The sequence below is a fragment of the Rattus norvegicus genome, chromosome 19 (genome assembly GCF_021556685.1).
Source record: "Rattus norvegicus strain SHRSP/BbbUtx chromosome 19, alternate assembly SHRSP_T2T, whole genome shotgun sequence".
Taxonomy (NCBI): Eukaryota; Metazoa; Chordata; class Mammalia; order Rodentia; family Muridae; genus Rattus; species Rattus norvegicus.
The window spans coordinates 16,436,185-16,460,435 of NC_141552.1; the positions used below are offsets into that span (position 1 = coordinate 16,436,185).

At 43.5% G+C, this 24,251-nt stretch overlaps 2 protein-coding genes across 10 annotated transcripts in view; one reads left to right on the top strand and one right to left on the bottom strand.

Moving 5' to 3' along the window:
• LOC147998887 (disks large homolog 5-like) overlaps nucleotides 1–9,180 on the bottom strand; it is a 59,152-nt gene extending 49,972 nt beyond the window's left edge. Inside the window, exons 1-5 of one of the 2 annotated variants that reach the window (XR_015643806.1) lie at nucleotides 8,787–8,904; nucleotides 7,584–7,743; nucleotides 6,238–6,381; nucleotides 5,443–5,605; nucleotides 4,665–5,098 (exon numbers count right to left, since the gene is read on the bottom strand). Coding sequence is in view for 1 of the 2 variants with exons in the window: in XM_087595918.1 (XP_087452044.1) it covers nucleotides 5,069–5,098; nucleotides 5,443–5,605; nucleotides 6,238–6,381; nucleotides 7,584–7,743; nucleotides 8,787–8,868 (579 nt within the window). In the remaining variant the exon portion in view is untranslated. Of the gene's footprint in view, nucleotides 1–4,598; nucleotides 5,099–5,442; nucleotides 5,606–6,237; nucleotides 6,382–7,583; nucleotides 7,744–8,786 lie in introns of those variants that run through there. The other variant, XM_087595918.1, reaches the window with a different exon arrangement.
• LOC134483557 (uncharacterized) overlaps nucleotides 1–24,251 on the top strand; it is a 142,525-nt gene that overhangs the window by 112,252 nt on the left and 6,022 nt on the right. For 4 of the 8 annotated variants that reach the window (XM_087595995.1, XM_087595993.1, XM_087596000.1 and 1 more), the window contains exon 2: nucleotides 20,137–20,253. The exons of 2 other annotated variants lie outside the window; for them this stretch is intronic. Coding sequence is in view for 3 of the 6 variants with exons in the window: in XM_087595993.1 (XP_087452119.1) it covers nucleotides 20,192–20,253 (62 nt within the window). In the remaining 3 variants the exon portion in view is untranslated. Of the gene's footprint in view, nucleotides 1–3,162; nucleotides 3,322–20,136; nucleotides 20,254–24,251 lie in introns of all 8 variants that reach the window. 2 more of the 8 variants (XM_087595998.1, XM_087595999.1) reach the window with 1 other exon arrangement.

Here is a 24,251-nt window from a genome sequence, read left to right on the forward strand (position 1 = left end):
CTCACTCTAATACAGATGGATCCTATGCTGCAGTAAAATGGTCACAGCTGGAGGTCTTAATTCCAGGACTTGGGACAGAGGGGTTGGAGGATTTTGAATTCAAGGTTATTTTTCTGTTACATTGTTGCTCAAAGCGAGTTGGGCTGCTACAAGATACCCTGTCTCAAAACTATACCAAACACACCTAAAATGAAACAGAGGAGTTTGAGTGGGCACAGATGGGAAAGCTCGGCACTTTATGGCTAAGCCACCTGCTGCCAGCACCAAAGTCCATGCACAGCCCCAATTCTGAGCTGTGTCTGGGACCCCACTTAGGAGCACGCACCAAAGTAGCTCAGATCCAGGGCTTTTGGTCTAAGAGGAATTTAGGCAGTCACACTTTGGATGCCAGTTCTCCAGCTCAACTGCCTGTCAGCCCAGGATCTGGTCTTAGTCATGGCTTGGCATCCCTAAATTCCTCCCAGCTGTGCTCTGAACTCACCCTGTGCCCCGTTCTGATGAATCTGCCATTCTCCATGGGAGTAGCCTCAAGAAGTCCCTCACATCTGAAGCACCACTCTGAGTGCACTAAATACTGCAGGGGAGGGGCGTGGCCAGCAGAGCACCCACCCCTTTCAGCTGTAGAACATTTAGCTCTAGAGTGAGCACTGCTGTGCATTGTGGAACTTAAGCAGTATCCCAGTCTTGGCCTGGGAAGAGCCATTGACACCCACACTTTCTGGGGTGACATTGTCTCCTGAGGATAGAGTCAGGTCAGGAGCAGCAACTGATGTTCACGAGAGACAAACTTTCTTCACCACCTGCCCATGCTGGCCCTAGGATCTGGGCTTTTTGGGTGACATGAGTGCTGAGCCCCCCAGGTAGATGGGTTTTCAGGGGTCAGGTGGTTATTGTCACCAAAGGTATCCACAAGGATAAGTCATACTGTACTAATTCCCATATTAGATCCCTTCTCACGGGTCACAGAGGCCGTGCTGGGTCCTAAATGTGGACCCAGGTTCCTGCGCACTTTTGAGGAGACTGGTCAGGGCGCAGGCTACAGGACATTTTGTTTGAATTATTTTGGGGGATTTTATTTTTACTGTTGGGGACAAACCTAGGGCTGCCATGTGCTGGGAAAAGGCTTTGCCACAGCTGTAGATCATCCCTAATTATAAACTCCTAAATTCTCCCAATCCTGGAACTTTCTAGGTCCCTCACATGATGCAACCTTTGGGGGATTCCTCACATAGAATCATGGGGTGGAATGCATCCCAAAGAGAGACAGTGGGAAATGTTCCCCAGTGTCTCCCTGTGGCTGTGGTGATGAGAGTGCTGACCAGTAGATGGCAGGGCCCATGTGAAACCCTTTTGTTTTCTACTTGAGTGGAATATTCACCATTCCTTTTTTTTTTTTTTCTTGAAACACAGGTTGCCCTGGAACTTACAGTCTTCCATCACTCTGACTCAGTTTCCCATGACTAGGATCACTGGCTTAAATTACTATGCCCATCTTTCTTTTTTTGTATTTATAAATCTTCTAAAAGCCAGAAGGATCTAGCATTTAAAATTTTGCGGTCCAAGGCATTTCCAACAGGGGATTCTTGACCTAGGAGTATCCAGACCAGTTTTTATTGTGTGGGTACTTCATTCCCATAACAGCTTATGCTTGACAAAGAGTTCCAAGGTGTGATGTCACTGGGCATCAGGCGGTGTCCCAAATAGCAGCACTGACTCAGGTTGTAATTTAGGCTGGAGAAACTTACTAGGACCCTGGTAATCCTAGCACCCTGGAGCCTCACATGTCCTTAGTCTGATCTATTGATGAATCAACTGCTCTTGAGGGTGGATTGGAATTCTAGTCACTGTGAGGCAGGAGCATTAGTATCCTACAGCCACTCTGGGCTCCATAGGAAGACCCTGTTTCAATAGTAAAAGGGGTCACTTGTGAGTTCTTACTGTCTTCCCTGAGGCCTTCCTGCTGGAGTTAGAATAGCTGTCTCACCAAGTTGAAGTAGAGGGCAGAATGTTGGTGCCTTCTATAATGAGGACGAGTGACAGATAGTCTATGGAAATTCTAGTAAGATCTACAGGTATTTATGTCCTGTGCATGGGAATTGCTGGCTTCCCTGTGTCCTTTGCCTTTAATTTGCAGTCCATGGGGCACCTGGGAATGTCCCAAAACCAGGCTGCACACAGGGCTTGTCCCATGATTCTCACTTGCACCCAGTGCCTGCCTGATTGTCATAAGTCTGACAGAGCCACTGTATGCTCTCCTGACACCTGCAGAGAGCACTATATGGGACCCTACTATCCCGACATTGCCCATCAGTGTCTACAATGTCTCTATATGGCACTGAGATGGTCTAAGCTGCTTCCCGCCTATATGCTGCATCAGAATCTGACCATTCCTAATTTACTCCTCTCACACCCACACTAGAAGCCCTGTACCCACACTAGCCCCAGCTGGCCTGTTGCCTACTAACATCTCATGGACTCTGCCCCAATCCCCTGCCCTGCCCTGCCCTGCCCTGCCCTGCTCCAATGCACTGCCCCAATGCCCTGCCCTGCCCCGCCCCAATGCCCTGCCCAATGCCCTGCCCTGCCCTGCCCCAATGCCCTGCTGTGCCCTGCCCCAAACCCCTGCCCTGCCCCAAACCCCTGCCCTGCCCCAATACCCTGCCCCAGTGCTCTGCCCTCCCCTGCCCTGCCACAATCCCCTGCCCTACCCTGCCCTGCCCCAATCCCTTGCCCTGCCCTGCCCTGCCCTCACTCAGCTGACATTGTGGACATCTCAAGAAAGTCAGTGGACAATGGCTGACACACTTGTCTGAAGACTGGAAATGTTTCTCGATCTTGGAGAGGAAAGAAGGACCCTCCACCTACACTTTCCTCTAAGGAAGTTTATTCAGGTGAGGGATGACAGGGACTGTTTTGTCTCATGTCACACATGTCAGTAGAAAATATCCTAGGTATTGGATGGCGCTGTTAGCATTAACAGAACAAAGCCCATAGTGTTGGGTAGGATAATACATTATGAGTAGGATTAGAAAACCCCAAGCCTCTTCCAGGTCCTAAGAGGGCAAAAAATAGCACCAAACATAGCATTAATGTGATAGGTTGGTTAAATCTAGTTACTAGGTTCTAGTGTGATACCTATGACCCTTTTTGTGTCATGGTCAGCTTATAATGACTAGAGGACCTAAGCTTGAGAGTCACCAATGCCTCTCCCTTGCTTCTCCAGCTGCTGAGCATTGAAAAGCCCTAATGAGACAGCATCTGTTTGCAGACATACTGGATTATTCTTCTTCACTTTATCGCTCTGAGTCACCTCCACTCTCAGTAAGTCAGTTTAATTCCATAAATTGGAAATGAGTCCCGTGGAACATATACTTTCTCAATACAATCACAGATTTCCATGTAAAAGGTGAAACATGAACTGTCCCACCTAAGCTCTGGGTTTGCACAGACGTGCTATGCAAAAGAAACATGTGGTCACAGCTGCAGTCTGCATTCACTATGGATGCTCTTGAGGTCCTCCCTGACCTGCATAGATTAAGATAATTATCTTGCTTTCTATCAAAAGAATTCATTATGCCAAGTTGGCCTGTAGAAGGAGGCTAGTCTCTTCAGTATTTTATCAGATGTGCTTAATGTATATAATCATCGATAGTAAGTGAAAGATCTGTTTGAAATTGAAACTGAGTGATGCTGGAGGATGATCCTGAATGCACAATGAGCAGTGGAGGCACAAGAGCCCGGTGTGGATGCCTAGGAGGCTGCCACATTGAGCAGGCACTGCTCAACCACCTGTACATACACATCTCCTGAGATCTCTCTCCTTAATGGGAGATGATGGCGTCCATCTAGTATAGCACATGCCCTGGAAGGACAAAAGCCACCTGCAGGAGCTGTGGTGATGACTCCCAGGTTAGGGAATCTGCTGCTCTATCAGAAGAACCACGTGGTCCCTAACAATCATCTACAGTGGGGAATGCTATTCCCTCTTTTGGATCATGAGGGAAATGCACTCAGGAGTGGCCCAGACATACATTTGAAAAAAAAAGATCCATTGAGTTACATGATAAAAATAAATATAATCAGTAACAATAAAAAACACAGCATATGAATGATCAAGTGAAACAGCACCTATAAAAACCTATTTCCCAAAATGACGTTAATGGTCATTATCTTTGTGGTTTAATACTAATGCTGTATTGTAAGAAAAACTGAGGCACATGGTTCTCAATTAGGATTATTCTATATTCCTTTGTGAAAGTTGTCATTTTTTCTGCAGCTCTACAGGCATGAGTGTGTGTTACTCAATATCTGGTGCACACAGTCAATAAGGAATGTGTGTTGTAGACTGATATAGTTAGGATGAGAAGAATACATGACAGCATGGATACAGTATGTCAGTGATTACATCATAAAGTGTGTGTCCATAAAAAAAGTCACATTATCCACACAAAAGACACTATCACCCTGTGTACCCCTTGGTGGCTTTGAATTCCCTATTTACCCATGCTGCCTGGTCCATGCAAAGATCCATATCCAGCTGTCAGTTCTAAGTCTACAGGAGGGGAAAGGACCCTTGAATAAGATGGTCTTAAGAGTCAAGAGTTTCAAATCAATTTTTATTCATAAGGAGTACAATTTACAAAAAACAGGAATAAAATGAATACCTAAAATGGTATAAAATGAAAAACAGTAACAAGAATATATAACTATGAAATAACAAAAAGAAAACTTCAATGAAAATCATAACCAAAAACATTTCTTAACAGCATTTTCTTAATGAACATTTAGAAACACAGTTGTAGTGCTGTTTCTCCTCTAGGACGTGAGATGTCAAGGCAGTCCCCTCAGTTGTCTCTCAAATGGTGTTGTCGGTATGAGAGAGGAGAAAGACCTCAACCAGACAGGCTGGCATACGGATACATAAATGTAGGGTCTCTATACATTGAGGAAATTATCTGAGAAGAAGAATATTCACCCACAAAAAGTCTTTGACTGTGAGGATTGTCGTCACAGGGAACTCCTGAGAGAGAAACTCATTCTTCAGGGGGCTGTCTTCCTGGGATCCGTCCTATTCCATGTCTCCTGCAGTTCCTGAGACCTGGGAGAAGAAGGCAGCTATTAAGACACGGATGTGGTGGGGACACGCATACCAGCTGTCAAGTTGCTGCCTTCAGTCATGTGATATGTTATTCCTCTGTCACCATTTCTGGATTGCAGTTTCAAAAAGGGCAGAGAAGTATAATTGCCCATAATTCAGTTTCTGAAGAGTGGTTAACATCCCAGAATACTTGTGCATAGACAGAGCAATGAATAACTCTATCACATGAGGTGGGTGACTGACTGGGTGTGGGGAGATTAGAAAGGTGATAGGGGAAGCAAAGATGTATCCAATAGGCAAATGGTATCAGACATTGTTAATCTGACTCAGCTGCTTGTTCCTACCACATTTTGCTGGGTCTGGAGGTTGCTGGTCTTCTCCTGTTCGTCTTCATCATTCGGGTTCAACTCAAACAAATATCGCTGTAACTCCTTGCACTCCTGCTTCAATGTGACCAACTTCTTCTTCATACATGCCTGGTCCATCAGGAGCCGGCTGTGCAGGTTGCTGGAAACACACTCTGCATAGTAAGATCCTGAAGCCTCTTCCTCCCATTCCAACTGCCAAATCCCACAAACTCCACCAGGACCCAGATTCCCATAAAGACTTCGTAGAATACATCTCCATACATGTAAGGCTGCTGCACAAACAGCAAACGGCCAATCCAGGGAAGAATAAATTGTTTCTGTGACCCAAGCACCAATAAGAGTCCATGTCTCTCCAAAAGAACAAGGGATCTACAACTATCCATGAAAGCCCAATGCATCGGGGCAACATCAATTAGTAGGCAGTAAACAACCACAAGAGGACAGTAGAACCAAGGGAGGTCATGCTAACCATGTGGTCCACACATTGAGCTTTGTTAAACCTGGTATGACCCCAGAGGCCCAGGTCGGCCTAATAACACTCTGATGCCTGAATCAGTATAGATCTATCCAGAGCCTTCTAAAGATGCATAGACACTGTGGTGATAACTGACAGTCTCTTATGGAACTGAAACTGAGTCCAAAAGACCCACGGCACAGTGATATTTAAACAGCAGACGACATGGACCCAGAGCTGCAGGCTCTCCAGTCCAGAACAAAGAGAGGCAGCAATGGATATTCCACAAGTGATGGGCCCTTCTGACCAGTACTTACCGATAGAAGTTAATCTCCTTCTTGAGCTCCTGAAATTTCTCACGATGTTCAATGTTCTTTGTGTCTAAGTTGTGCAGTAATGACATGACCTGTTTCTCCTTTATCTTCAAGTTTTCATAAAATGGATTTGGCCTGAAGTACGGGCTGGCCCCAGGAAGATAGAACCCAATGAACATCGAGGCTTAGGATTATATGAACTCAGGCTGCGTCCTGTACTACCCCAGCATTGGAAGGACACTTTCTGAATTCTACATATTTGGATCTTCTTCAGCTTCAGAAACTTGGAATTGTGTGCCCAGGATAACAGAAGCTAAGCACCCAGATAAAGGGTTCCCTGGCTCACTTTTTTCAATCAGGAGGGCTGGATCTGCATTCAAACCTGTTATTCTGTCAAGAGCCTAGGCCATAGAGCTTACCCAACCACACACACACACACACACACACACACACACACACACACACACACACACACTTCCAGAAACCTCTGATTTCATTTTTCCTGTTTTGACAAGTGGAATGCTACAAGCCGAATAACTAATATTCTAGAGGCAGACAGTACACATAATTCTGGAGATGAGACCAGATATTGCCACAAACTTATAATCTGCCCAAGGCATACAAATGTATAGACAAATGTGACCACACAGGCAAAGAACTGTGCTGTTGAAAGTGGGGCTTCCAAAATAAAGCACTCACACCTCCATGAAACTATTATACAGGTAAATCCTGAGGTCAAAAAACAGACCCCTAAATTCCAAGGGTGGAGGGACACAGAAACATATAAAAGTTGTGCATATGCATGCAGACCTGTGCACACACAGACACACAAACTGGGACACACCCACAAGAAAAGGAAAGTAAACAGACTCAGAGAATGAGAAAGAGAGACAAATATGGAAAGAACACAATGAGAATCAGTAGAAATGTATGCACCATTACTGTCTCGGAATTTAAGGCACAAGGACAAGAAGGAACAGGCCTGAGCCTCAGGACTTCTAGTTAAGCATTGATATGAACACTGTGGGACCTGTCACCTAAGGGTGCTGCCATGAGATGATAGCATTCAGTCACCTTCCTAGCAAGTACAAACACTCTCCATAAACTCACAGCACCTAGAACCTTGCAAAGCTACCACCTGTCAAGGGCTTTCCAATTGTACACTGGGAACTCATGCCCAAGTGACTTTATCCCTGAAATCTTCACTCAGATCACAAGTTCAGATTTTCAACAGGTGGAATCAGAGGGTCCATTTCCAAACTCACTCCTCAGTAAGGGTCAGGTTCTGCATCTCCTCTCTATGGGAGATGAGGTTTAGAACAAGGTCGTTTTCTTGGAGCAATGCATACCTCTTGCTCATGGATCCACCTGTCACATAAAGGAGGCGATCTGTCAGCTCATTTCTCTCCTTGGTAGTTAGCTCCAGTTCTCTATTCAGCCTCTCCTCTTCCTCATTGGCCTGCACCTTGTTTTGGACATTTTCAGGGGATGACGTCTGTCTGCAGGCCTCTGTAAGTAGAAGAATACAAGTGAACCCGCATGGGGCGAATGCATAGAGCATACACAGACCACAGTGTCGCCCAAACAGGAGAACATGCTTGGAAGCCAGTGTCACTGCAAGTAGTTTGGTCTATGTGTAAGAGGCATCCTAAGTGGATCACAGTTCCCCCACTACTATATACAGACCAAGAGATGTGAGCAGCCAGGTGTTCCCTATGCCCAACCACACAGGCTTACAAGTACCAGAAAGATGCCTTCTCCAGGATTATTATCAGGTACGCAGGCTACAACCTGGTTTCAGAAGTCAGATCATCAATTCAGCATCCACAATGACTTGATTGATCAGGGATACTCAGATATCCTACACTGTTACTCTAGTCCAATGACTTTGCATTAAAAAGTCATATAGGGGGAGGACATGGTCAACAGACTTATTAATTCCCCCTACAGAAATGACAAATGCCCCAGAAGTGCCAATAGGTTACAAGCTCTTTCTGTACCTGCTCCGTATAGTTGGCTACTGTAGAAAAATATCTGCCACACAGAACCTCTAATATATGAAGGTAAGATTGTCCCCGTCAGCCAGAGTTAGTCAAAGGAGTTCTAAGAATATAAGGTCATGGCCAGGAGCACAGTTCTCTCCCTCTTACTACTGTCAGATAGTCACTGAATTTAAAGAAGCAATGAAAGTGAAGTACATTGATGCCCTGTTTAATTCAGAAAAGTTATACCCTCCATGACTACTTATGGTGTTATTATATCAATTTAACATACCGAATGCACTGTAAAAGTAAAGACTAGAAGTTCACCCAATAATAGCATAGGCACTGCCATATCCTCCATGTGGTTATGGAGAAACTAATGATGTGAAAACCTTGACTTTCAGGAATTGTGATAATCATGGAATTCAATATCTGTGGAGATGTTCCAGTGGTTGTGGCCCATTACTAAAAAGGCCAGCGGAAGACCCCCACACACACCCCTGACAGGAAGCTCAACATACACTGCCCAGAACTTACTCCACATTCCCCATGTCCTCTGTCCATCATTACCTTTAGGTTTCGTTTGCTTCACTCTAGACTCTTCTCTATCAACATCAGCTCTCCCAAAGCGCCTACAAAGACGGGCAAACATGTCTGTGGATATATCCTTTGGACACTAAGAGAAAAAGTAGGGAATTGGTTGTCACAACGGTACTGGTGACATCACAGGGATTCCAAGGTCTCTCTAGGAGACAATAGAATGTCCACGAAGGGACGGCTGATGTCATGGAGAACAGACTTTGCCTCCCTGCTAATGTTCTCCCTGTACTGAGCAAAAGCTGATGGACCCTTTTCAGGGGACTTCCTTGTGGCATAGCCACTGAGCACCACATGCTTCCAAAGCCAAATTTGGCTCTAGGCTTGATTGGAAAAACCTAAGTCATTGCTATGTATCTAAATGAGTGCTTCCTCCCCAATCCCTGCACAGAAATGTTTCATCCTACCTCAAATTCTCCTCAGTCAGCAATATTACCCATTAAAGATTACTGAGAAATCACACCAGTTCCTATAAGTAGCCAAAGAGTTCTCCTGTCTCATCATGTGCAGGTGCATGAAATCACATGCAGAAATAGCCTGTAGGGTAGGTTGCGATGTGGGTGTGTGTTATAGGTACAACCTGAAGCTTTGTGCTTAACATTTGACAGTTGCCACCAGATTCCTTAGGAGAAAGAATTGCATTCATTATGGTCCTGGCAACAATGTGGTGATCTGTTAGCAGAGGAAACTGAAATTTTGGATTCACCAGTGAATGCACCCTCAGGCTGAGTGTGGGGCTCTCCTCTTTGCACTTAAGTTACCAAAGCAGGATTGCTTACAGGCTTCTCTAAGCTATAATGTGTGATTTCATCTGAAAAATAAAATAGTCAGCAGATGTGTGTGTGTGTGTGGGGGGGGTGCAGCCAAAGGAGTAGGACAAGCTTAGAGACATAACTCAGTGGACAGAATAAGAAACAAGCATCTTCACTTCTGTTTCATGGATCACCCCACAAAACACAAAAGCATATCGTACTAAAAAAAAAAACAAATTATTTTATTGAATGCATACACTAAAGTATTAGTAGCAAAGCTCAAATTTTGGGGGCAGATCCATGACTTGAACTATCTTCCAGACAACATATAAAGCAATAAATAAATAAATAAATAAATAAGAAAAATACAGAAAAAATACAAAAACACAAAAAGCACGAGCCTCTCATGTGAAGTTACAGAAGAGTGATCCAGTGGTCACTTCTGACCAGGCCATTTTAGCTGTGACGGTGCATAGTGACCCTTAATTTGATGGGTCCTACATAAAGCTTTGTGCAATATTGTCATTTTAACAAACCTCATCCAGAATATACATAACGACACAGGATATGATCACAATGTCCTTGCTGTGTATCAAGTTATTTTTCTGTGTCCTTGATTGTCAGGCATATTACAGCAAAATCTGAGATGGCTGGTAGACTTGGAAGAAAGTGGATATGAAAGATCCCCATTTATATATCAGCACAGCCATTTCTTAAGAATGAGAATCTTTTAAGCTGGCCTTCGCTTAGACCCTTGACATTAGACAATAGAGCAGAAAGTACAGAAAGCACATTCCCACCCACTCTCTAGGAAGCTGCCTGACCATAAGAACAGAGGGTATAGAACATATTTACTGCAGGGCAATTACAAGACAGGAAACATCTCTGGGAAGCTGACTGACCACTATAGAAGTGAGATATCCTTGGTACTGAATGCAGCTGTGCTATAGGCTGACATCGCTATAGCCTTGTCCTGGGAACTCCAGAAGAGAAACACCTGCCAAGACAGATATCCTTGGTCCTTGTCCTGGGAACCCCAGGATAAGAAAACATATATCAAGTCAGACGTCCTTCATACTGAAATAGCTGCATTGATGTTGTTACGGCCTTATCCCAGGAATTCCAGGACGAGAAACATCTGCCTAGATATCCTTGGCACCGAAATAGCTGAGCTAATGAAACTGTGTAATCTTAACTGACTATTTAAGCTGTACATTTCTGTTGTTTGAGCCTCCTCACATCCCTCCTGCGTGAGGACTGTGTCAAGCCCCAGTGCATTGGTATCCCAAAGTAAACCTCTTGTTTTTACATCAAGACTGAGTCCTGTGTGTTCATGGGGTGGTGATTGTCCTCAGGACTGGAGCGAGAGTCTCCTCTCTCTGAGGGTCTTTCAGATAAAGCTATAGTTGTGGGTTACACACCTCAATTCTCATTGGCTAATGCTGTCCTCACATTCCTTGGAGGCCCCTTTGTAAGACTACCTGTTGGAAAGTGGAAGCAGCTTTATTTGAGCTCAAAGTGAACCTGACGAGCGACGTAGAGAACAAGATGGGGTAATTGAGACCCTGTCTAAAACCAGCACAGAAACCCACCCTTCAATCAAAGCATCATCTACCAATTCTTGAATTTTTACCATTCTCTGCCAACCAGTCTTTCATTCAGGAAAGGTAGAAAAGAACTGGAAATGATCTTTGTATTCTAAGGACCTTGATCTGTCTTTCCTTAGGTCAACGTTAAGAACAAATGAAATGGGTATCACCATCTGAATAACTTACTATTACCTACTCAGCATTTCTAGCCTAATACTGTGCCTATGGCAATCTCAAGCTTCCCCGAGTGTTGCTGCCCCAGCAAGAAGAATGAAGAACTGAGGTCAAACCCCAGTGAACCTTTCAAGGGGTTAGAAGAAAGCCATCAGAGATACTGAACTTCTTTGTCCTTAGATTAAATCAAGATGATACAACATGAATAGATTGTGCTATTCAACCTTACATCTTCCACACAACCCCACCTATCTGAGTTCATTGCTTGGCAGAATTCATGCCCCACCATCCTAGATATTTCTTGATTCATTGCTGCCAAGGGCCAGGTTTCCTGAGTTTTGTTTTTTATAGAATTGGGTGTAGTCAATCATAGTTGCCCTCTGTAAGAAATGACAAATATCTATAATAACTGACCACACTGTACTTGTGTATACAAGTACAGTAGTGGAAAATTCAGCATAACTGAGGAGTGGGAAATCACCACTGTGTCCTGGCCTTTCTCTGCCCATATCACAGCTCACAGGCAGCTGGAGCAAACCTTGAGTTCCTCTGTAGAAACAGAGTGAGGATGAATGGACACTGAGCAGGCAGAGCAACACAGCTGATGCAACTCAGTTCCAGCAACAAACACATTATTTGTTTCCCATCTTAACAGCTTGTTTTGAGGACTTGTCCCCACACCTAGCTTAAACACAGCAATTTTCATACATGCCAGCCTGCTATTTCATATTGTTGCTGTAATATGCCTCCACATCATAGATTTCAAAAAAGAAAGATAATAAACCTGACAGTGAGAAGGGTGATGCTTGTCAACATCTAGTGCGTTGGCGGCCCAGGTACGGTCACAAATAACCAGGACACAGGGGATGCAGAGCAAAGGCAGATGCAACTGCATGCAGCTGCAAGCTTATTAACCCTTATATAGGCATGAATATGCATTACCTCACTTTCCCTTTTGGCAAGATATAATAAGATCGTTATTCCCATGATACCAGGAACAACCGAGGCAAGACTAGGCAAAGAAGTAAGACTAAGCAAAGGCTTCTTCTTAAAATATCTGTATAGCAAATCACCCCTCTTCCTAGTATCACAATATCCTTGTCATAAGCCAGAGAGCATGAGAGCCGCTTCCACAAAATAGGACACAGTGCAACAGAGTGTAAGGTAAAGTGAGAAAAACATTTCCTTCTCAAGGGCAGCGTTCCAGCCCCTGCTTGCATCTCTCAGCCGTCTTTCCTTGATCCTGTCTGGGAAGTGTATCTCAATGACTCCACAATTTCTTTCTTTGTTCTTTTGTTTTAAAAGTAACACTGTCTATAACACAGCTAAATGTCCTCGAAGGGGTTTAATCATGCAAAAAGAAAGCAATATAATATATAATATAGGCAACCTTTAATGAGTGTATCTATTTTCTTAGGTGTATTTTTCAGATATCTTCCCAGATCTGGATTTAACTTTGGTAATTGTTATCTGTCTAGAAAATCAACAATATCAAATAAATATTTCTGTTTTCTGGCGTAAAGTCCTCGGGAGTAAGAACTAATGATTTTGGAATTTGCTCCGTGTCTGTTGTTATGTCCCTCATTTCATTTCTGATTTTTAATTCATGTATTGTCTCTCTTGTGCATTGTTAGTTTGAGGAAGGGGTTGTCTCTCTTGTGGATCATCTCAAAAAAAAAAAAAAAGAGGAAGAAAAGACAGCTCTTGCTTTCCTTGACTTTGTATTTTTCTCTTTGTTTCTAAAGGCTTGATTTCAACCCTGAGTTTATTGCCCTTCATCAGATCCTACCAGACTCTCTATGGGATGAGGCTTTGCCTCACTTGGTAACAGCAGCATGGAATAAATGAAGCTTCTGCTGATCTCTGTTGTGGTGTTGCACATCACAATCTCACCGAAAACCATGCATAGCCTGGTTTTAGGCTCTATAAAAGTGGCCCACTATTTCAGTGTTCCCTGCAAGGTGCCATGGAACGGTAGTAACATAATTCTGCAGGCACATCGACAGGTTTCTCCACGGTCTTCTGGGTCATTTGATAATAATTTATAGTGAGTTCATGGATGAACACACATACACACACACACACACACAAACACACACTTTACTGACATGGTGCATATTCTTTGCACACCAAAAATAAAGTGAGCGTTACTGAAAATGCACCAATAATGGAATCGAAGGAGGGAGCTGTGGGGAAGGTGGGGCTTAGAGTTACTTAAAAGACCCGATGCAGATTCTCCTTCTATTGGAGGAGAAACTTGATAGACAATGTGGTTCTTTATTTTCTTTCTCTAGAGCATACAGGACTAGGGTGGCAGCTAGGGCTTTGAGCATGTTTGGCAAGTACTGTAGCACTGAATTAAATCCTAGGGCTGGAACCCTATTAATCATCGACAACAATTACAGGGCAGGCTGGATGACGACACTCAGCTGACATTGTGGACATCTCAAGACAGTCACTGGACAATGGCTGACACACTTGTCTGAAGACTGGAAATGTTTCTCGATCTTGGAGAGGAAAGAAGGACCCTCCAACTACACTGTCCTCTAAGGAAGTTTATTCAGGTGAGGGATGACAGGGACTGTTTTGTCTCACGTCACACATGTCAGTAGAAAATATCCTAGGTATTGGATGCCGCTGTTAGCATTTACAGAACAAAGGACATAGTGTTGGGAAGATTAATAAATTATGAGTAGGATTAGAAAACCCCAAGCCTCTTCCAGGTTCTAGGAGAGCAAAAAAAAAATACCATGAAATACAGCATTAATGTGATAGTTTGGTTAAATCTAGTTACTACTTTCTATTGTGATACCTATTGTCAGTGTCTGCGCCGACAGTGTGTGAATATCGGGTGTAGGTTTGTGGGGTTGAAAGAAAACACGTACACGGGTCACCCCTTTTTAGCGAGTGCCACCAAGGCTTTACTGAGATCTCCTTATATACCAGAGGCAAAAGCTGTGGAAAAACAACAAGGCAGGTGAAAATCCCCAACCAGGAAAATAGGACAAGTCTGTGTGGTGAAAGTTCCAGCCCAATCAGGGGCATAAATAGCTTCTTAAAAACAAGAAGCAGGAAAGCTCAGTGGGGAGGAAGGGTGCCATGGAAAATCCCAGCCCCAAATCAGGGGCTAAGAGCAGCTGTCAAAGGTGTAAACAATTTCTTGCTATAGCAGGCTGAAAGGCTCAGCGAGGGAGGAGGGAAACACCAAGGTAGGGCCCAACAGGAGCCTTCACTGGTGGCTCTAATGTTTCACTTTCCTCTGCCAACTGGCCTCCACACTGTTTCTAGCACCATAATGATTTCAAGTCTTCCTTATAAGGAATTTTGTGGCAACCGTTGAATGCTAAGCACAAGGCTTCATGAGTGTTCCCCTAACACACACCCATGTTGCAACCTTCCATGCAGGCTATTTCTTGATGTGATTTCAAGCACCTGTACATAATAAGACAGGAGAACATTTTGACTGCATATTCAAACTGGTATTATTTCTCAGGAATTTTTAATGGCTAATATTGGTGAAGGAGGATAATTTGAGTTAGGATGAGACATTTTTGGGCAGGATTTGGAAGGAAACATTCATTTAGATGCATAGGAATTACTAAGGTTTTTATAATCAACCCTTGAGGAAAATTTGGCTTTGGAAGCAGGAGGTGCTCAGTGGCTCTGCCCCGGGAAAGTCTCCTGGAAAGGACACCTCTGCTTATGCTCAGTACAGGGAGAACATTAGCAGGGAGGCAAAGTCTGCTCCCCATGACATCAGCCGTCCCTTCTTGGACATTCTATTGTCTCCTAGAGAGTTCTGGCATCCTCTGCTATGTCACCAATGTTGTAGTGACAACCAGTGCCCTAGTTTCTCTCAGTCCGAGTCTGGCAGATACACCCTAAGACATGTTTTCCAGTCTTAGAAGTGTTTTGGGAGGAGGGATGTCGATTGTGGAGAGACTAGGGTGAAGGAGTCTGACCTTTCGTCTCAAAGAAATGATGGACAAAGAATGTGGTTCTGGGGAATGTGGAGTAAGTCCTGGGCAGTGTCTTTTGAGCTTTCTGTGGAGGCGGGGGGAGGGATGGTGGGGGTCCTGCAAGCTTAAGCTGACCTTTCTAGCAATTGGCCACAACAACTGGAGCATCTGCAAAGGAATTGAATTTCCATGAATATCACAATTCCTGAAAGTCATGGATTTCAGAACATTAATTTTCCCATCCCCAAAGAAAGGATATGGTAAGGCCAATGCTACTATTCTGTGAACTTCTGGCCTTTACTTTCAAAGTTGATTTGTGGCTTGTTTTTTGTTTGTTTATTTATTTATTTAGTGGGTAATATTATTTATTGCCAAAGTCAAACATCTGGGTTACATCCTGGGACCCACATGACAGTAGGAGAGAAATGGCTCCTGAAAGTTGTTTGGTCATGTGGTGCAACACACACACACACACACACACACACACACACACACACTCACACACTCACACACACTCACACACACACACACTCATACTCATACTCACACTCATACACACAGACACAAACACACACACACACACACACACACACACTCTCTCACTCATACACACACAAACTTTAAAGCAAAAGTAATTTTTCTTAGAGCCTGATATAATTGGTTCTAATACAAAGACAGCCTGAGTGTAGTTACTATATAATTAAATAGTACTCATGCTCTCAGGCAAAGAGTTTAAAGTTTATAGGTACCTAATAAACTAGCATTGGGACATAGAAAGAACACTTAAATGTTCAGCAGAAATACAAAGAATAGCTAATTTCATTTGTTAAAAGTGAAAGCTTATACAATTCTGAAGGTTTTTATACTGGTTTTGTTATACATGTAATTATGAAAAGGAAACATACATACTTGATCAATGAAATGCGGAAGATTGATTTAATGAACAGAAAAATGGATGGTACTTCAAAATTTCCATGATTACATATTATCTATTTAATTCCCTCCACAACAGCAAGACACGGACATTATTATTTATGCGACATTACAGATACATAAACCGAGAAAATATTGTTTGGCCTGATTTTCTGAGCTTCCTTAAAGATATAGTTAATTGACAGAGCTGTGGTTTAAAATTAGGGTCCATATTCTTCCGTTTTAAACGTGTGACACTTTTCTTTTTTTTCTCCATCTTTATTAAATGGGTATTTCTTATTTACTTTTCAATTGTTATTACCTTTCCAGGTTTCCAGGCAAACATCCCCCTAACCCCTCCCCCTCCCCTTCTCTATTGGTGTCCCCTCCCCATCCTCCTCCCATTACCACCCTCCCCCCAACAAGCCCCTTCACTGTGGGTTCACTCTTGGCAGGACCCAGGGCTTCCCTTTTATTTCTAGTGGGTGCTGCTCTCCCTGCTCCATGTTAAGTGGATGGGGGGAAGGCCCGGGCCTGAGGTCAGTTGGAACTGGGGTAGAAAGGCATAGGGCCTCCTAGGTGAGAATGCCAAACCACCACTGCTGCTGCAGCCACCATGGAGAAGCCCTTGTTCCTGCTGCAGGGAGGAGAGTCTGGTGCCCACAAGATGGCTGAAGGGGAGCTGAGAGTGGACAGCTTCATCACCCGCCTGCTGGAGGTATGAGGATATCACCGGGAAAAATTGTGCAGATGACTGAAGCAGAAGTCCGAGGGCTGTGTATCATGTCTCGTGAAATCTTTCTTAGCCAGCCAACAGCTGTGAACACAGGTTTCTTTTGGAGAGCAGGCCTGTGCAGGCCCAGAACCTAGGTGGGACAGTTCAAGCTACCCTTTTTCCATGGCCAATCTCAGATCATATTGAGAAAGTATTTCTTGGGCTAAAGAGATGGCTTAGTGGTTAAGAGCACTGACAGCTCTTCCAGAGGTCCTGAGTTCAAATCCCAGCAACCACATGGTGGCTCACAAACATCTGTAATGAGATATGATGCCCTCTTCTGGTGTGTCTGAAGACAGTCACGGTGTACTTGTATATAATAAATAAATAAATAAATCTTAAAAAAAAGAGTATTTCTTCCAGGTGATGGATTTCCAATTTATGGAATTGAACTAACTAACTGATGGTGGAAGTGACACAGAGAGTTAAAGTACAGAAGGAATAATCCAGAATGTCCACTAACAGTTGCTGTCTCACCAGGACTTTTAAAAGTTCAGCTGCTAGAGAAGCAATGTAGTCTTTGGTTATTCTCAAGCTTAGGTCTTCTAGTCATTATAAGCTGACCATGACACAAAAAGAGTCATCTATATCAAAATAGAGAATAGTAACTAGATTCACACCACACTATCACATTACTACTGTATTTGAGGTTCTCAGTTAATATCTAAGAACCTGGAAGAGGCCTGGGTCTTGCTACACATACTTATAATTTATGTCCCCATTGTCAGCTGAGATTCTTCATGCAGCCTGGGGTCAAGGAGGTCATCCCACAAAGCACAAAACACCCATCTCAGATAAACAGGTATGGTTTATTGAATCCAAAACATCCATGAATTTCAGGACACAATTAAATGTTGAAACCTAAGGAAAATAGATAGAGAAGAGAATTAAGATTTCTAGTTCATAGATCCAGTAAACACCTTCAACAAATCATAGCAGCAAACTTCCATAAGGTAAAGAAAGAAAAGGCCATAAAGGTACAACAACCCTACAGAACATCAAACTAATTGTACCAGAAAAATGCCTCCATTCACATAATAATTAAAACGCTAAATGCACAGATCAAAAAAGCACATTAAAAGGGGTAAGGTATAAATATCTAGTAACAAATAAATTCAGACGTCTCTGAATTACACCAGACTTCTCAACAGAGATTCTAAAATCAGAAAATATTGGGCAGATGTAATGCAGACACAGGCTCCTATAGCCAGCATAATCCTCAATCACCATAAAAGGAGGAACCAGGATATTTCATGACAAAACCAAATTTAAACAATTCTTTTCTGTAAGAAAGCACAACAGAGGCTAATAGGAGGAAAACTCCAAGACAATGAACTAAACTATACCCAAGAAAGACCAAGAAATTAATCTTCTCTCAATAATTTAAAAAAAGAGAAGCACACAAACATAATTTCACCTATAACCAGAAAAAGAAGAGAATGCAGCAATCATTGGCTTTAATATCTGACCAGATCCTCTTTCCCTAATCGCCAAGCTTCCAGAGACCAAACTGCCAGCCAAAGTGTATGCAAGGATGCTCTATGGTTCAAAGTGAGGCCTATTGCCCCACCAAATGCAGACCCTAGAGGTGTGAGGTGGGGATGGATATGTGTGGGTGCAGGAGCACTGTCACATAGGCAAAGCTGAGAAGAAAAGGGATGTAAGGTTTGATGAGGGGAGTGTGGAAAGTAGGACAATATTGGAAATGTAAATAAATAAAATAACCGATTAATAAAAAATAGCCAAAAACAAAATAACAAGTAAAAAGGTAAATAAAAATTAAACCAAACCAACCAAACAAACAAACAAAAACCCCTGTAGTGTATTGGCCTAATGCTGCTTGTATTTTAATGCTAATTTGTAGAACTCAAGACTGGTTAACCCCAAAAATCTGACCCTGCTCCCAGTTAACTGTGATTATAAAGGAGCCAATAGCCAACAGCTGCACAGCAGAGAGATGGGGGATGTAAGCTTTGAGGGCTTTGCTAGAGAGGATCATGAGGAGGGAAGAAGGAGGAAGAAGCTGCCAGAGAATAAAGGAAGAACATGTGTGATGGAGAGGAGAGAGGAAGAGGACAGCAGCCATGGTTAAGGGAGAGGAGAGTCTGGTCCTGAGGGCTGTCCAAGGGGAACAAAGAGCAGCCAAGATGCTACACAGTCAGTAAGAGCAGCTCTCAGGCGAGCAGAGATCAGCAGAGACCCCAGACCAACAAGCTACGCAAGCATAACTCCATCCAAACTCCCTCTCAATATCCCATGTCCTCCATGGGCCTGGCCTCAGCCTGTGTCCTGCGTCAGCACATGTGTCTGTCTCAGCGGACATCACTCTGCCCATCAGCCGGAGCCCAAGGAAACAGTGAGAAACTACACAGCCCACCCGAAGGGTTTTTGCTGTGGTTCTATGAAGTCCCAACAAATGCAGCTCAACTACAGAATGCAAGGCAGACCAATGCATGTGTGTCCTTAGTGCAGAACCCTTCATCACGTGTCCTTTCACATGCGTGCTTTAGCAGAACATCCTTTTACCTGTGTCTGCCTCAGTGAAACATTCCTTCACAGATCTGCCTTAGCCATTCACCTGTGTCCACTTCAGGGAACCACTCCTTCAGGTGCCAATTTCTCAAGATTAGCAAACCGCATACAGAACATTCAGAACAAAACAAGATGTGTGGTCAGCATGTCCTTGAGCCAAGTCCCTTCTCCTCCTCAGTGACAGCAGGCATGTTACAGCAACAATATGAAATGGCTGGCAGGCATGGAACAAAATGGCAAAGGTATTCTGGGGGATGTCAGAGCGTACCAGCCAGCAGCTCAACTGAATTTTTAAGTTTTGATGTTACAAGTGAATATACTTGACCTTCAAACGCTGAGAGAGCACATTATAATATGAACTATATAAACTAGGCCAAGACCACCTCTAGGGCAAAGGCCCTCAGCCTGGGGGTCGTGACCCACACAGGGTCTCCTATCGGATAGTTTACACTACAATAAAGATTCATTACAGTAGCAAATTTACAGTTGTGAAGTAGCGACAAAATAATTTTGTATTTGTAGTTGGGATCCCCACAGCATGAGGAACTGTTCTAAAGGGTTGAGGCCATAGGAAGGTTGAGAAACACTGCTCTAGGAAATTATGTTTTCTTTCTCTTTCATATTTTTCAGACAGAATCTCAAACTGTAGCTGAGATTGGCTTGGCTTGGAACACGTGTGTAGTTCATGCTGGCATCAGACTTATGGCAATTCTCCTGCTTCAGCCTCCTACTCAGGAGCCTACCAGGGTGAGATCACAACCACGGGTAATGTGATTGGTGTTCTTGGTTGTCAACTTGAGTGTACCTGGAATTAACTAATGCCAAATGGCTTGACGCCCTGTGAGGGGGATCTCTCTCTCTCTCTCTCTCTCTCTCTCTCTCTCTCTCTCTCTCTCTCTCTCTCTCTCTCTCCTTCCTTCTTTCTGTTTTCCTCTCTTCAACCCCCTCCTCTTGGTCCTCCTCCTCTTCTTTGTTTTTTTTGAGACAGGGTTTCCCTGTGTAGCTCTGGCTGTCCTGGAATTCATTTTGTAGACCAGGCTGGCCTTGAACTCAGAGATCCAACTGCCTCTACCTCCTGGGTGCTGAGGCTAAAGGCATGAGCACCATTGGATTTTTTTTCTTAATTAAATTATTTGAAGCAAGAAGACCTACTTCTAATCCAAATATTTGAGATGAGGAGATAAATCTTTAATTCAGATCTTTTGAGATGGAAAGGCCCACATCTAATCTGGGCCACACCTTCTTTTTTTTTTATTTTTTTCATCTTTATTAATTTGAGTAGTTCTTATTTACATTTCGATTGTTATTCCCCTTCCCGATTTCCGGGCCAACAGACCCCAACCCCTCCCCCTCTCCTTCTGTATGGGTGTTCCCCTCCCCATCCTCCCACCATTACCGCCCTCCCCCGCAACAATCACATTCACTAGGGGTTCAGTCTTGGCAGGACCAAGGGCTTCCACTTTCACTGGTGATCTTACTAGGCTATTCATTGCTACGTATGCAGTTGGAGTCCACCGTCAGTCCATGTATAGTCTTTGGGTAGTGGCTTAGTCCCTGGAAGCTCTGGTTGGTTGGAATTGTTGTTCATATGGGGTCTTAACCCCCTTCAAACTCTTCCAGTCCTTTCTCTGATTACTTCAACGGAGGCCCCGTTCTCAGTTCAGTGGTTTAATGATGGCATTCGGCTACGTATTTGCCGTATTCTGGCTGTGTCTCTCAGGAGAGATCTACATCCACTTCCTGTCGGCTTGCACTTCTTTGCTTCAATCATCTTATCTAATATCTGTATAGGTATGTGCCACATGTGGGGCAGGCTGTGAATGGGTGTTCCTTCTGCCTCTGTTCTAAACTTTGCCTCCCTATTCCCTGCCAAGGGTATTCTTGTTCCCCTTTTAAAGAAGGAGTGAAGCATTCGCATTTTGGTCATCCTTCTTGATTTTCATGTGTTCTGTGCATCTAGGGCAATTCGAGCGTTTGGGCTAATATCCACTTATCAATGAGTGCATACCATGTGTGTTTTTCTGGGATTGGGTTACCTCACTCAGGATGATATTTTCCAGTTCCATCCATTTGCCTATGAATTTCATAAAGTCATTGGTTTTGATAACTAATATTCCATTGTGTAGAAGTACCACATTTTCTGTGTCCATTCCTCTTTTGAAGGGCATCTGGGTTCTTTCCAGCTTCTGGCTATTATAAATAAGGCTGCTATGAACATAGTGGAGCATGTGTCTTTGTTATATGTTGGGGCATCTTTTGGGTATATGCCCAAGAGACGTATAGCTGGGTCCTCAGGCAGTTCAATGTCCAATTTTCTGAGGAATCTCTAGACTGATTTCCAGAATGGTTGTACCAGTCTGCAATCCCACCAACAATGGAGGAGTGTTCCTCTTTCTCTATATCCTCGCCAGCATTTGCTGTCACCTGAGTTTTTGATCTTAGCCATTCTCACTGGTGTGAGGTGAAATCTAAGGGTTGTTTTGATTTGCATTTCCCTTATGACTAAAGATGTTGAACGTTTCTTTAGGTGTTTTTCAGCCATTCGGCATTCCTCAGCTGTGAATTCTTTGTTTAGCTCTGAACCCCATTTTTTTAATCGGGTTATTATTCTCCCTGCGGTCTAACTTCTTGAGTTCTGTGTATATTTTGGATATAAGCCCTCTATCTGTTGTAGGATTGGTAAAGATCTTTACCCAATCTGTTGGTTGTTGTTTGGACCACACCTTCTGCTGGCAGCTTACATCAAGGACATGGAAGAAGGAAGTTTGCTTTATTAATTTGCCTACTTCTTCAGGATTCCTGCATGTACTGAAGAGCAGCTGAAATATCCAGCCTTATGGACAAATCCGTTGGGGTTCAGGAGTTGCCCCATAAACCACACAAACTCTGACCTTACTTAGAGAGGGATGGTTTTTTGAATGCCCACCCTAAGACTGATCATCAGAGACGTAGCTGAGAATTTGTCAGGCTAGGACCCTGGACATTTTTCTATGTCAGTTTATGAAGACTAAACTGTGAGGTCATAGGCAGATGCTGGAAGGGCTGTCTAGTTGTCAGCACTGACTCAAGCCATTTTAGACAACAAAGGTTCATACTGACTTTTTATCTGTTTAAAGATTTATTTATTTACATATAAGTATACTGTAGCTGTCTTCAGACACACCAGAAGAGGACATCAGGTCTCATTACAGATGGTTGTGAGCCACCATGTGGTTGCTGGGATTTGAACTCAGGACCTCTGGAAGAGCAGTCAGTGTTCTTAACCATGGAGCCATCTCTGCAGGCCTCATATTGACCTTTAATTTTATTGGTCCTACATGAAGCTTATACTTATGTAATTTAAGATTAAGAAACCTCACAACATAAACAACTTCCTCCCAGTGGTTTGGGAACGGGTGGGTGGGGGAGCACCCTCGAGGGTGCTGGGGAAAGGGGTGGAATGCAGGGTTTTTGGAGGGGAAACTGGAAAGGGGGTTAACATTTGAAACATAAATAAACAAAATAACCAATAAGAAAAACATACACAAGTTATGTGATCATGCCTGACCCTGCTGTGAGTTAAATTATTTTCAGACAACAATGATAGGCGACATATTACAGCAAGAATATGAACTATCTGGCAGGCATGGAACAAAATGGCTACAGCTATGCTTTGGGAATTGGCTTCAACAGGGGTAACTACTGTGTTTTAGACCTTCCATTCCTTGTTGAATTAGCTGTACCACAGCCTATAAGCCATTCTAATAAATTTTCTTTCTCTATATACAGAGTCATTCTAGGAGGGATGATTGGTTATGTATTATTAAATGTAATGCTGATCATGAAACCCCACCACTTCCAAAGCAATATGCAAGTGTAAGTAAGTTACTGAACAATTGAACAGAAATTAAAATTTACTGCATTTATTGCGTGTGTCAGCAGGCATAGGGAACACCTGGCTGCTTACATCTCTTGGTCACTATAGAGTAGTGGGAGAACTGAGACCCACTGAGGAGGTCTCTCTCTCTCTCTCTCACTCTCTTTTTTTTTTTTTGGTTCTTTTTTTTTTCTGGAGCTGGGGACCGAACCCAGGGCCTTGCCCAGGGCCTTGCACTTCCTAGGCAAGTGCTAAATCCCCAACCCCCTGAGGAGGTCTCTTAAGCAAAGACCAAACTCCTTGCAGTTACACTGGGTTCCAGGCTTGTTCTCCTGTTTAGGCCTCACTGTGGTCTATGTACACTCAATGCATTCTCCCCATGCAGGTTCACATGGACTGAACTCAGAAAGCTGGGGTTAGGAGAAAGATGTCTGGTTAAATAGTCCACCGGGTTCACATTGTGTCAATGTGATTTAATCTAAGGACAAAGAAGTGGAGTTTCTCTGATGGCTTTCTTCTAAACCCTTGAAAGGATCACTGGGGTTTGACCTCAGTACTTCATACTTCTTGCTGGGTCAGCAACACTCAGGGAAGCTTGAGATTGCCATAGGCACAGTATTAGGCTAGATATACTGAGTAGATGATACTAAGTTGTTCAGATGGTCATACCCATTTGCATGGGTTCTTGATGTGCACCTAAGGAAAGAGAGATTAATGTCCTGAGAATAGGAAGATCATTTCCAGTTCTTTTCTATCATTCCAGATTGAAAGACTGGTAGGGAGAGAATGGTAAATAATCAAGAATTCACAGATGATGCTTTGAATGCAGGGTGGGTTTCTGTGCTGGTTTTAGACAGGGTCTCAAGTATCACATGTTGCCCTCTACATG